The sequence below is a fragment of the Ochotona curzoniae genome, unplaced genomic scaffold (genome assembly GCF_017591425.1).
Source record: "Ochotona curzoniae isolate NIBS_2020 unplaced genomic scaffold, NIBS_Ocur_1.0 patch56, whole genome shotgun sequence".
NCBI classification, from domain to species: Eukaryota; Metazoa; Chordata; class Mammalia; order Lagomorpha; family Ochotonidae; genus Ochotona; species Ochotona curzoniae.
Window position 1 is genome coordinate 754,230 of NW_024467035.1, and position 14,775 is coordinate 769,004.

At 35.5% G+C, this 14,775-nt stretch overlaps 1 protein-coding gene across 4 annotated transcripts in view; it reads left to right on the forward strand.

The window, feature by feature from the left end:
* The window catches only part of LOC121168093 (receptor tyrosine-protein kinase erbB-4), a 984,643-nt gene that overhangs the window by 743,601 nt on the left and 226,267 nt on the right, over nt 1-14,775 (forward strand). For 2 of the 4 annotated variants that reach the window (XM_040997858.1, XM_040997860.1), the window contains exon 16: nt 6,123-6,197. In XM_040997858.1, the coding sequence (XP_040853792.1) occupies nt 6,123-6,197 (75 nt within the window). Of the gene's footprint in view, nt 1-5,958; nt 6,004-6,122; nt 6,198-14,775 lie in introns of all 4 variants that reach the window. The other 2 variants (XM_040997859.1, XM_040997862.1) reach the window with 1 other exon arrangement.

The window sequence follows — 14,775 nt, forward strand, 5'->3', positions numbered from 1 at the left end:
GTAGTATCTGCCGTTCAAATTCAGATTCAACATGGAAGAGGTCACTGTGTCTCTTTGGTTCACAGAGAAGTGCCTAGGTGGAGAAAGCTGAAATACTCACATAATAAGCACTTTGCTTCGAGGAAACTGGAAGTAATAAGCTGCTCCCCGCGTGCGTTTTAGGCACACTTGAGAATATTTCACAAAAAAAAACAACTGGTACAGTTGGAGCAGAAGAGTCAGCAGCAGAAAAGAGAAAACTTTGCATGCTAAAATCATCCACAAGAGGGTTTTATTGTTTTGCAGCTAAAATTAAACCAGTAAATTATTCAATATAATGTTGATGTCAACAGCTGTTGCCATTCAAAATGAGACCTTTTGCTGTTTTTGCAAATCTAATTACAATGAAGCCATTAGGGAAATGAAAGCGAGATGACAGAGCCATACTCAAGATGTGTGGCTGGTGTCTTCCTCTCAGCCCCTTTAAATCATGATTATATAAGAAAAGAAAACATATACAGCAGGCAGAAGGAGACGAAGGGGACAGTGAAAAGAGAGCAATTTGCTGTGGCAGCAAAATTCGGATCTGCACCAAAAGGGAAGATGAAGGACTTACAGGAAACAAATTTCACCAAGTCATTTAGAACCTACAATATTTCTTAATTAAAATTAAAATAGCAAGATGTCATTAATAACTAAAGACTACAGTGTGATGAGATAGAATTTGAATAGAATTTAGAATTTGACATCCTAAAAAGATATCGTCTACTGAGTTTGAGGGATTTTTATTTTCACTTGACTTCCTGCCATCTTTCTCCCACCAGCTCCCTTATTCTCCCTCCTCAGTCATTTCATGAACATGCTGTAGTTTCAGCCCCAAAAGAGTAAAGGGATTTCTTCTGAGGAAGCTGTGAGCTCCCTAATGCCCACATGGATTTCCTTGGCACACGGTCTTTGTGCTTTGAAATCCTGCACTGAAGCAACAGTGTGTCCGTGCAGTGTGTCCCTGTTTTTCAGATAGGGGATGCGTAAGTGTGTTCTTTTCCTTAGAAGGATCACTGGGCAGTGGGAATAATGAAATGAGTGGCTATTTTTATTTCTGAACATATGTAATAACTGACCTCTCAGGAAGTGTGAACTCACCACGCTAACTTCACTTTGGAAAATAGCTTTCTTTTTACATATGCCAATATTATGTCAGATAATTCAAGAATTAAGTTAATGGAAATAGTCTCTCAAATTACATTTCCAGAGGTAAAATTCTTACTTTGAATACCATTTAATGATTTTTTTTGAAAATAGAATTATCTTTGTAATACCGTAAAAGCATTTTATGACTCCAAATGTACATTAAATATATTGGTCCTAATATGTTATTTAGCTACTTTTAAAATAGGCTTTCCATTTAGCCTCCATCAAGACATTCTCACTAATATCACTAGAGGAGGAAAAATGGAAATGTTTCATTTTTCTTGACCAGAAAGCTTATTTTAGCAGGCTTCCCTCATCTTGTTCATTCTCAGCATTGCTGTGTTGGATGTGTGCTTTGTGTCTGAGGCAGTGACAGGCAAGTTCAGAATTGAGTAAGGCACCGTTGTTGACCTTCATGAACTCACAGTCGAGTGAATTTATGTGCTTCAATTTACACCTCTATTAGAGATCAGACCCTTCTGTGCTGTGCTTTACAGCAATGGACAAGAACGTAAACGTGAGGAAGGGTGTTCCTGTTTGGAATTAGTAACAGCATTTTAAAATAGGAGCTATAAACTAAATTGATTAGCAAACAAAATGACAGCCACAGCATCACTTGGGTTCATGTTCATTTATTTTTAAATTTTTATTTATTTTTAAAGATTTGATCATTTTGAGAAATCAGAGTTATGGGGAAGTGAAGAAGACAGCCTGATCTCCCATTCTTTGATTCCCCAGATAGTCTCAACAGCTGTGGTGGGTCAGGGTGAAAGGCAGAAGCTAGTAACCAGAAACTTCATCAAGGTTTACCATGTGAGTGACAAAGGTCCAAACACTTGGGCCATTTGCTGCTGCTTCTCCCAGGCTAATAACAGGGAGCTGAGCCAGGAGTAAAATTGCTGGGACACGAACTGGTGCCCGTACGGGAAGCCGATGCCTGGTTGGTGACGTTACCACTATGCCTCAAGTCCAACCTCTTTATTTTTAGAGAAATGGAATGGAGTGTTTAGGAGAATACACAACTATTAAAAAATGTATTTCTTTGGGAGCAGAAAGAGATAGAGCGAGTGCTTCCTTCTGCTGTAACATTCCCCAGTGCCTGCAAGTCCCAATGCAGGGCCAGAGCCAAAGCTGGGAACCAAGAACTCAATTCATTTCTCCTTGTTGGGAGACAAGGTCCTACCCACTGAACCCATCACCACTGTACCCCACCCCTGCCCAGTGTGTGCTTCAGTACCGAGCTGGATTTAGGAGACAGACCCAAGTCCCAAATCCAGGCACAGTGACATAGAAAATGGATCCAGGACTCTGAGCCAAACATGCCTAAAAAGAAAAGGGACCTCCCAACAGGTGTTTTAACTGCTAAAATAATTGCCTGACCCTATTTGAATTTGATGTCAATTTAGGTTTCATTTTTTCCGCTTTGTGCAATTCTGATCATTTAAAGGTTTGTTATTTCTCATATTCGATAGTCTTGCTGAATCTATGTAAAGTACATATGCTAATTTTTAAGGCAAAGGGTAAGAATATAACGTATACTTTGTTAAATGCACAATTTCCTGCATTTAGAAGGGTTGATGCCATTTCATTCATACCCTCATTCTTGCGATTTTTCTTTCATCCTGATTTGAAAAATAGGGAAAAGTCTCTAATGCTCTCCACCATCTGCTCAGCAAGTTTTTTGTGGCCTTAGCCCTTGCTATTTGGTTCATCTTGGATTCTGTCATTGATAACTCCACGATTCTCAGAGCTGGAAATATGTCATTCTTAACCCTTTGAGCTTTTTCATTTCCATCATTAAACCACAATCAGATTTTCTGTTTACATACTTCTCAATAGTCTGTGGCACCTGCCCATTCTGCCTCTCAGTTACCGTTTCACTGATTTTGCTCCATCGTCTCCTACACAGAGGATACAGCAATTCCAATGCTAGAGAAGTCCACCTGGCTTCCAGCTGCCTAGCATCCACAGAGCAAAGCGATCTGCTTAAAATGCCAATCTCTCAAGTTCACTACTCCCTTAGCCACCTGCAGTAGTGTTCCATTTAGTTCATAATTAAGTAGCCATCAAAATCTGACTCCTGTCTGACACTCAAGCTCATTCTTTTTTCCACTGTGTGCTGCCCTGTATCTGGCTCTCTAACTCTTCAAAGTTGTTTACAACTGATCATGTATATAGCAATGCATTTTTTAACCCTTTCTCAATTCCTATCACCCTAATCCTAGCTCTCACATCCCCAACATGCAATTTTCTGCTCCAAGAGTGTTTCCATGACCTTCTGGGCTTCAACAAGATGTCCCTCCTTCACTCTTCTTTAAGCCACTTGTTCATGTCTCTTATTACATTTTTTCACACTACGTAATACACATCTGTTCCTACAGCTGGTTACTTTATTAAATTGTGAGCTCATTGAGAATAAGCAGTGTCTAATTCTAAATTTTTTCTCCTTTGATAGCTCCTAAAACAATAGGATCACTTGTAGTTATGTTCATATAGGTTTCCTTGAATGAATGAAGAACTTTCATTACTAACAAGTTGTCGGAAGTTCAATTTCACTTTCAAATATTTTTGTCTTTCAAGAGCTATTATGAAGATTGCAAACTAACCGTACAGCTTTTCACTTAGAAATAAATTGTAGACTGTTAATTTTACAAAATGGCAATACTTCAGCAAAACACATTTTCAAAGAAAATGTAAATGGAACTCAGAAAGGCTAAATGCTTCGGAATAGAATAAAAAGAAAACCAACTAAGACCATTTGAAAGCTTTTGTAGGAGTCAGTTTTCCATTTTAAAGTTGAATCTCTTAAAATGGTGTGTTACACTGATTTAATGCTATATTGGTATATCATCTATTTCCTATTTGATCAGTTACATTAACAGGCACCCTTTTTTCATTCAATAATTGTTTGCATCCTTTGTCTATATTTCCAGTAAACTAAGATCTGTCCAGTGTTTACTTGCTTAACTTCTTATTTAATGGACCATTAAACCTTTTTACTCTATGCAAATTTAGAAGATTTTTCTCAGATACTGAAGAAAAAAAAGTAAAGGAAAAGAAAGTGGGAGATGCAATGGGAAGGAGATAAGGAAGAAGAAATTTTTGTGACAATCTTAGAACTGTATCAATAAGCTGTGTTGAATCAGGTAAAAATTAAAAATTACAGGGCCAAACACGGTAGCCTAGCAGCTAAAGTCTTCACCTTGCACATACCGAGATCCTGTATGGATGCCGGTTCATGTCCCTGCGGACCCACTTCCCATCCACCTCCCTGCTTGTGGCCTGGGAAAGCGGTGGAGGATGGCTCAAAGCCTTGGAAACTTGCACCTGTGTGGGAGACCTGGAAGAAGCTTCTGACTCCTGGCAATGGCTCTGGCCATTGTGTCCACTTAGGCAATGAACCAGCTAATGGAAGATCTTCCTCTCTGTATATCTGACTGTTCCGTTTAATGAAAGAATTGATTAATTAATTAAAATTACATTAAAATATTAAAAAGAAAAACAAATGCCTAAAATATGCTGGATTGTCTAGTATTCTTATCAGTGATAACTTTTTTTTTTGCAAATTTGTTTATTTTTCTTGGAATGGCATATTTGCAGAAAGAATAGAGAGAGAGCTCTTCTGTCCACTGGTTCTCTCCTCAAATGGCCATAAGAGCTAGAGCTGATCAAAGCCAGGAGCCAAGAGCTTCTCCTGTGTCTCCCATGTGGGCATGGGGTTCCAAGGCTTTGTGCCGTCCTCTACTGCTTTCTCAGGCCACAGGCAATGAGCTAGATGACAAGTGGAGCACCTGGATCACGAACTAACACTCAAATGGAATGCAGAGCTTGCAGATGGAGGATTAGCCAATAGATCTATTGTGCTGGGCCCATTATATAATCATATTGACTTCAGCTTCATTTTCGTTTTCAATTTTGAAAGTTAAGCATATAGAAAAATATAAGCCTTTTATTACTAATCACATGAGGCAGTTCTATAAACCATAGCTGTAGAAGAAATCTTTATATTTCTGTAGCATTATAAATATCTAACAGGTCATGGAGTTAGTTCTGGAGGTTCTCATTTAGTTATATAAAATTTACTTATTATTGTTTGAGGCTATTTTTATTGCAGCTTAAAATCTATTTTGATTGTTATTACTCTGATGTTTTAAGAGAGTATCAAAATAAACTACCGGATGGCTAACTTGTTAATTTGCTTTTTGAATAAATTTATTTTTTTCTGATACATATGTATGTATGTAACAAGGACCAGAACAATTTGATTATGTTAAGCATCTGTGAGAAGAGCAGTAGAGCCTGTTAACTCATTTTCTGCCATATCCAATCTTTAATAGATGTTAAACATTAGATGAGCATACTATGTTGAATTACTCATGCTGCTTTTTTGCAATACTAAATTTTACTTAAAGTCTTACTAGGAACTATATACATGAAAATTATAACCGCTGAGATATAAAGTTATTCCTCAAGACATATAATTATAAGTGGTGGGAAAAAATTAGAAATTCTAGAAGTTATTTGTGTGAAATTGGAGGTTATGTGCATAACCAGGTTGAAATTTCCTTCTCTGTGGACATTTGTCTTTGCAAATCATTTCTACAGGCAACCAATGAATAATACTTTTGCTGATTTGGAATTCATAGTGTCTCTGACATTGTCTAATAATTTCAGCTTATCCACTACCTTGACAGTTATTGTACATATTCTTTTAGATGTGATGTGTTTTTATTTACTTGTGCTTTTTAAATTTCTTGCTTTGTTTTTTAACATTTGCGTCTTCTGCAGGTGCATAGGCTCAAGTATTGAAGACTGCATCGGCCTCATGGATAGGTACTTGGTGTGCTTGCTTCCCATGTTCTTCCTGCAAAGCTCCATGTGTGAGCACTGGTGCATGGATGCATGTCACTGTGAATGGAGAATGATGTTTTCTGTTCTGTAATTGCCTGCAGGTGTAACGGTCCCACTATTCATGAATGCATTTACTACCCATGGACGGGCCATTCCACTTTACCACAACATGCTAGGTAACATCTACCATGTTTCCATTTTGTCATTCAAATCCTTTCCCAATTACCATTAAGAAGAATCACTAACCAGTTGAATTACATTTATGAGAGAGTATTATAAAAAATGCAAAAATCAAGCTACCTTTCTTATCTTTTCCCTTCACTCCTGATTTCAGAATTCTGATTTGAAATGTCATTGATTTCTTATTTTATCCTGTTTAAAGTACTACTAATTCAGATGTTTAGCAGGAAATTTTCATTCTTAATTCTATTGATTGCTGAAAAATATTTTGAAAGAAGGGATTCACAAGTATTGATCTATGCTTATGTTTATCATTTGATTTGATTTCAATTTCAGATTCTGCGTTATTTTGAATTGAGTGATATATCTCTAGATATAAAAATTACCATCAATGAAGGCAATATATAAGTAGAAGTGTAACTTGGAATCAAAAAATAAATTGTATTACTCATGTTCACAAAGAAATCCATCCATAAATGTTTATAGTGACTTTATTCATAACAACCTCAAAAGGAAACTTCTTAAAGGCTCTGTAGTTGTACTATACCCACGTGTTGTTCAAGCCGAGCAACAAAAAGAAATAGATTGTTGACCCAAGCAACATGGATGAATCTGATGTGTGTTACGTTGAATGAAAGAAGCCAGACGGCAAAGACTACATCCTATATGATTCTACTTACATAATTCTGTTATTGTGGTTTTCTAGAAAAAGCAAAACTCGAGCTAGAGAGAATGGATCAGTTTTTCCAGGGTTGAGGTGGTCAGGGAATGAGGCTAACTGCAGAACAGGAGCAAGTTCGGAGGGTATGAGGAAGCTATTCTTTATTTTGATTGTGATGGTGGTTGTTCCAATGTATGTGTTGGTCAACAATTATATTTTTTCATTTTATTGTGCATAGAATATATGAATTGAGAATTATAATACATATAAATTATGGCTCCATAAACATGATTTTAACATGTCTCATAGACGTAACCTTTCCTAAACAGGAAGTTATTGCCTTTACAGTCTGAAGTAAAAGTACAAATACCTTTATCATGAAAAACTGAAATACATATTTTTGGAAAAAGAAATTGATAAGCTACAATTAGCAAAATGCAAATTTGGATCAAAATATTGCCCTTAATGCATTTTTTCATTGGATTACCATGTAAGCACTCTAAAAAATGTAAAATTCAAGTGTAATGCTCAGCAGATTTGTAAAATGAACATTTTTGTAAACATCAGCCAGATGAAGGAGCAGAATGACATAGTAAAAGAAAAAAAAATCCTGAAGTCCCCTTGCACTCTATCGCCAGTGTAGCTACTATTTTTTTTTCATCACATCTAAATTCACTCATAAAGGATGTTCTCTATGATTCTGGCTTCTTTTAAAAATATTTTATAAGAAGCATCTATGTCACTGACGTGAATCATATTTTATTCATTCATATGGTGCTGTCTATAAGTCTTTTTTAAATGATCAGAGAAATAATATGTTACTTTAGTAAACTTTACCAAATACAGAGCAACTAAACTCTAGAAAGAAACCAAGTACCTGAGTGAAATGATTTTTGAAACAGTGACACTTTGACATTTGGGCATTTGTTTAGTGTCATATAGAACAAGATTAAAAAGTTGAGAATAAATTTTAAAAAAGGATAAAAGAAAGGAGGGAAGCAGTAAGAGGGAATAATTCAGAGGCAAAATCTTTGAGTCTGAAGTATACTTTTGGAAACTAAGGTTCAATTTACTTTTCTCCTATATTCATGAAATAAGTTTTCCTCCTTAAACTGCCCATCGAGTCTACACTTTTACCTTGACAAAATTTTCACATCTGTTTTGACGATTTTCTTATAATGATTCCAGTGGACTCATAAGAGTTAATATTTGTTTATTTTCCTTGGTTATTTGTAAAAATATTTATTTATATAAAGGCAACCAATTTCATATATTTCACATTTACAGTTTTAGGAGCGTAATGACACTTCCCATCCTGACCCCTTCCTTCACTCCCATGCAACTACTTATTTTAACTCTCCTTTACAATCACAAGCTTAACACTTCACTAAATGAAGATTTCAACAAGTACTAACAGAATGGAAACTTTTTTGTGTCCTCAGTTTGAGGTGAAAACTAATTGAGATCACAAGAGCCCTCGTGGATGCTCTTTGTGGTATTTACTACTCTTGTTGAAATATTGAAATACTTTACAGTCTCATGAAGATGTGCTCTGTTAATGTTTTACATTCCAAAGGAACATTGTTCAAATAGTGTTAGTAACAATAGGAGTAAGAGATCAACATTTCTCAGGTTTGAAGCGTTTAAAATTTGAATCAAATGGCTACGTGAAATAATTTTAAAGAATAGGTGACAGATATCTAATTGTTCCTTCTTGGAAATCAGATATACCTTTATAATACCTGTTTTACAATTAAGTTTAAAGCAGTCTGGCTCTGTTCTTCTATTGTATTCACTTACTGGAGCTAACTGACTTGTCTCGATCTGGTTGTAAGATGCTAGAATGTACATGAAGGATTTACCTTGGCCATTTCAGAATAGTGTTTACTATGACACCGATTAAGTCAAAAGTAAAAATGTAACAAATATGTCCTTTTTCAGGTATGCAATATTGCAATAAAAGCTGATCTCTCTGAAATACATACATAAACATTTTCTTGAAAGCAAAAGTCCATCTAAAAATATTTCAAGTCATTTTACTGTTTAAAAATTTGTGTAAGGCTTTTCATCATTTTTCTTCATTAATTGAAAAGAATCCTAGCTAAGAAAGGGGAAAGCATGATTGAAAAATTGTCTTAAATCCTATAAACCATATGTTAAATGGGAGATTATTGAAATGTCTCATTTTCTTTCACTCAGAGGAAATTACTTTGAGCATGTCAGTGTGGCCATATCAAAATATTTAGAGTTCCTACTCCCGACTGGCCCATTATACCGTATCCTGTTTCCTAAACCAGTAGGAAGAGATTGAAAATTTAAATGAAAACAGGTGAAATGTTTCCAATCTTCACCGACTTTCATTTTCTAAAGGAGTGTTATTCATTCCCAGGCCTGTAATTTGTGAATTGGTTTTCCACACTTCATTTGCCTTGCAGGCTGCTGCTGGAATTTCTTCCAGAAAGATTGGATAGGGTAGGACTTTTTTAAAAAACTTTTATTCTCCTAGAATATTCCACTTGTAATAGAAGATCTGATATTTCAAAACTTTCCCTGCTTTTCTTATCTGAATTAAATGTCTCCAAAACAGCAGTCCTCCTTTCATTCAAAATCTTTTACCCTCAAAATACTTGTCTCTTCAAATTCCCTGAAGAAATATATTTGGCAACTTTCAAATTCTTTTTTATGATACTCATTTTAGCTTGTACATATTATTTTCAAAATATTCTGATAGAACAAAATGTTAAATTCTTTTTTCTGTTTTAGATCTTTTGTCAGACGTGTATACAAATCTTCTTATGGTCTCTGTCTCTTTTTCTAGTGAGTTTAAAACTTGCTAATTTTGATGGGCAAATATCTATTGCCAGATCATTTCTTTATGTTAATTAACAAACAGAAAGTAAACCGCCTAACAATTTTTTTTTTTAATTTGCGAGGGACACTTTCATAATCTTAAGAAATATGTACATTTTGTATATAACAACTTGTTCCAATCCAGTTATTCTACATGCTTCATAATATGAAATATAGTTGATCTCACTTTAATTCACTAAATCTCATATGAGCAGGTGTTTAAAACATTTCATACTCTCATCACAGTATAATGCCGATGCGTCACTTTCATTTAATGGTGTGGTGGTGATTACTGAAGGGGTCACACAGGAGTTTATCCTTTAGCAGTGTGACCCATGTGTGATAGATGAGAAAGGGGATACGATCTCGGCATTACTCTCACATTGGCACCATTTTTTTCAATGTCTGTTTCGCCCCTGAGGAGCTTAGTTCATAACTTATGTCTAGCTCGGATGCATAGAACTGCCCATCGATGGTTACCTTATGTGAGTGGCAGCTGCGTTATGATCTGTCAGCACAATAAATAAAAGTACACAGCCCTTTTATTATAAGTCCATCCGCAATCCACTGCATCCTGTATATTGGATTTGCTTTTGAAGAGTGTTCAAAGAGATGAAAAAGAATGTGTGAATTTCTTCTTTTCCCTCCAGATTTCTATCCCACACTTCCTTGCACCCACAAAACACTGAAGTTCTCAAGAGCTGATGAGGGCAGTGCAAAGAATCCTTACCTGGTGGTTGTTATCATTGATCCTACAGTTCAGGTGGTGCTTTTAAAGAAAAACACGTAGTATTACAAGGTTACATTCACATTGATGTCCACATACTGGCTCATTATTAGCAAACTTTTGAATCCTGGAAGTATTATTATTATTATTTTTTAATCCATATTTATGGCTGAAATAAAAAGAAGCATTTTTAAATTATTCATTTACTTTGATCTGTTTGAAAGGCAAAAGAGGTAGGACACAGAGATTCACTGCCCAATGCCAGAAGCAACCATTTGGACCAGGCTGAAGCCAAGAATTCAGAATTCTGTGTTTGTGACAGGGCCCCAAGTGCTTGAATATTCTCTTTTGCCTCCCAGAATTCATCAACAGGAAGCTAGGTTAGAAATGGAGGTGTCACCATTTTTAAAGAGCGTTTAGTTTAGGATTGTAACAAAGTCTAGAGTCAACACTTTTAAGCTGGAAAGATGTTGATTATCTGAAAATACTTAAAAAGTGAAATTAAAGAAAATTTTATTTTGGTATAAAGTAAAATTTGAAACCTATGCATACTTTTCTGTGTTACATACATTTTCCATGAATATCTTTTATAGATTTATTTATTTTTATTTGAAAGGAAGATCTATAGAGGAAAGAGACAGAGAGAAAGAGAGAGAGAGTACTTCCATCCACTGATTCACTCGCCGTATGACCCTAGTGGCCAGAGTTGGGCCAATGGGAAACCAGGAGCCAGGGTGCAGGAACCCAAGGTCTTTGGCCATGCTTTTCTGATCTCCAAGGCCATAAGCAGGAGCTGGATCTGTAATAGAAAGCTGGACATGAGCCCGTGCTACATTGGATGCTGGCTCTTAGAGGTAGAGGACTAAACTGTTGAGCCGCTGTGCTGGCCCCTTTCTGAATATTTCAAAGACAATATATATGTGTGAATTTTAGATGTTTTTGCAAGGAAATAAATATTTTTATTCCATTTTCAGTGAATTCTATAAATTTGCTCATATTAATTATCTATGAAAACAAAGTGAACATAGTGAATATCATTGGCACTAATCATCTTCATTTTTTCCTATATTTTATATTATAGGGATTATAATATTTCATATTAATTAATTTCTGATTAATCAAAGGTGTCAGAACTATCCACTGAGCATTATCTCAAAAATATCTAAGTTTCACTAAAATTAAGTACTGACAATCTTAATTCTATTATTAAAAAAAAAAAGCAGAAGAAAATGTTTTTGAAACCTTGCCATATTTCTTTAGGCAAATACATGTGCTGTTTCCTTTCTAGCATTCTTTTCTTAGAAATTTAGAGGTATCTGTATGTTACATATAATATTCAGAATGTTTAATTGGGGTATTTATTATCAGATTAAATTCTATTTTATAACATTTCAGCGAAAAAACCATTTCTGCAGCTTGTTTGAATGGAAATGGCTCCAACAGTGTGCAAAGGTCATGTAAAAGTAACAGTTTGGGCAAAGCAACCAAGATAATTCCTTATAAAGAGAAGTTATCTTGTGGTTTTTGCAGGACTAAGAAGTTCATGTAGTAAGCAAGTTAGATAGGTATGTGAGGACCAGTGACATCTAGGAAATTGTAAGCTAGTACTAACAGCTCACATAGCAGTTATTAGCAATCGTCTTAGAAGAAATGGCTGCTCAGGTAGTCAGTGTTCAAATACTGCTAGCTGAGTGAGTTCAAATTAATACACTGGAACTAATTAGAGTTACCACATCTAGCGTGTGTCTTTGAACTCTTATCTACTTTTGGTATTCAGTTCTTACAAGTGTGCTTATTTGGTGTATGAGATGACTTTATTTATTTATAGAAAAAAGAAATTACTGAACTAAACTTTAGCAGCATGAAAATAGGACATTAGTATCAGGGAAGCTTAGTCTGGCTGTTGAACCTGTTTTACAATTTGAAATATCATAGACCTGGATTAGATACTTGAGAACTAAATGGTAGTAATTTTAAAGTATCTTTGAGGAACTACTCAAATGTTTTCTAAGTTTTTTTTTATTTTTATATAATGCATTATCAAACCTGCAGAAGTTTAAAACACACAAGTTTGTAGGTTCAAGTACAGGCATGCAGGTGGGCAACCTAGTAACTTCTGATCCACCTCCCTGCCACTGTGGGAAACCGTAGGTGATGGCTCAAATAGACAGTCATGATGCGACGAGGTTCTGCTCTTAGAATCCCACTAGATTACAACTAAGGTCTGTCTGAACTATGTTCTCCAGGCTTCCATATCTGTGAAATTTAAAGGCAGAATTAAGCCTCTTAACGTAGTAGGACTGTCACCAAGTCATTACTCATTCTTGGCTAAGTCTAGTCTCTGCTTCTTGAGTTCTTGTTCAAGTTTGATCATGACCCTTCCCTCCTTAAGGCCAGCAAAAATTACAGACTTCTCCCAGGATCATAGCCATCAATACATGCGTACATACCCTATCTTTGCTTTATCTCTCTCATATTTAGATGCAGATAAAGGCTCAGATGATTAGGTCAAACTCAACTTTGGTTGCTTTCCTGTCTTTTTAAAGTTTAACATTTTTGTTAAAAAAAATTAGTTTTACACAGAGATAGAGACAGAAATATCTTCCATCTGCTGGGTCAATCCCTGGTTGTCTGAAATGTCCAGCATAGGCCAGGCCAACACCAAAACTTTTTCCAGGTCCCTTAGATGGTGGGCAGGAGGCCAAGTAATTGGACCATCTTTGGGTGCTTTTCCTACGCCATGAGCAAGAAGCTGGACAGGAAGTGCAGCAGCTGGTACATAAATTGGCACCCATATATTATACTGACAATTAATGCAGTGGCTTCACACATTGGAACACAATACCAGTCAAGTCTTCCTGTTGTAAGGCCAACTAATTTGGAACCTTAATTACGCCAAAAATGTACTCTTTATGTCAATACCTCAATCTGTGTTTTAATTAGTGTTTGACTCAGTGGAAAGAGTTGCATGTATATATTGATGGATATAATCCTAGGATAATTCTGTAATTTCTGCATACCACATTTACCTATATTGCTGGCTTAAACATATATTATTTCCAGTAGTTCCTTTTTAGTGTTTTTCTTGCAAGACTTTGAAAGACAATTATTTTCTGAATCTTATGCAGTGTTAACAGATAAGGAAACATTTATTTCTGAGAGGTAGATTGGTCATACCATCTTCAAAGAATTATTCCCTTCTTGCCCCACGAAAGAGACTGAAGCAAGCAGTAAGTTCTTAGACCTCAAACCATGATTGTTCCATGCATTTATGTGCTGAATGGTCAAGTTTCCATGTCTACCTCAGTTCCAACTACTCAGTACTGCAATAATGAGCAGTGTCTCATAGCTACAGTTCTAACAAAACTGTCCCAAATTAGACCCAAATAAGCAATCTTGCCTCTTGCATCTTCAGACCAGTGGGTCATCTCCAACACTGCTGTAGACCTGCATGGTGCAAAGTAGCAAAATTGCCACATTGGATAATTGAGCATTTCAATGTGGAAGCACAAATTGAGATGCTGTGTAATTATCAAAGGTACACAAAAATGTAAAGACAAAATATAAAAACTTGAGTGGAAAATATTTGATTGTTAACTCATATGAATTATATGTTGAAATAATAATTTGGGGCTTATTGAATAAATAAAATGTTACTAAAATTAAATTCCTCTTTAAAAAATATGTCTGCCAGAATGTTTTAAGCTATTGATTAATCTTGCATTATATGTGTGGGAGGGAACCACTCTAGCCTGGTCATGCTGAAATTAATTTAATACTCAATTTTAGTGCTGTTTCAGATTTTGTGATGGTAGTGAGAACAGTGAAAAGAATGTTTTTGCTTTTTTATAGAATTGTGTTTGGAAGCCATTGTTTTAATATTTAATGCCACAAATGAGCAATTTTTACACAGAAAGATTTCTTAAATATAGGTCAAAATCTTTTTATATATTCAATTTTGTCAAAAAATGTTATTCTAGGAAAGCCACGGTTTAGATCTAAGACCTGTTTGCTTCAGGGTCGCTGGCAAGGCAAGATAGAATAAGAATTATCCCACTATATGATATATTCATATACTATATTAGATTTTAAGTAAGTATCCTTTCCTTTTTTCATATTTCCTATTTAACTAAACGAATCTAATTAAATCAGACCCCCTTCTGTGATGTGGTTACATAAAATGATGTGTAGATATTAACTCAAATTGCTCTCTTCATGCTTTTTCTTATTGCCTCAGCACATTCCCTAACTAATCATTCTTTCATAAACATACTGTTATTTTTCCATACTTTGTACGTAGGCAGGAGCTAATTAACAGAAGAGCGCTTGCATTTAA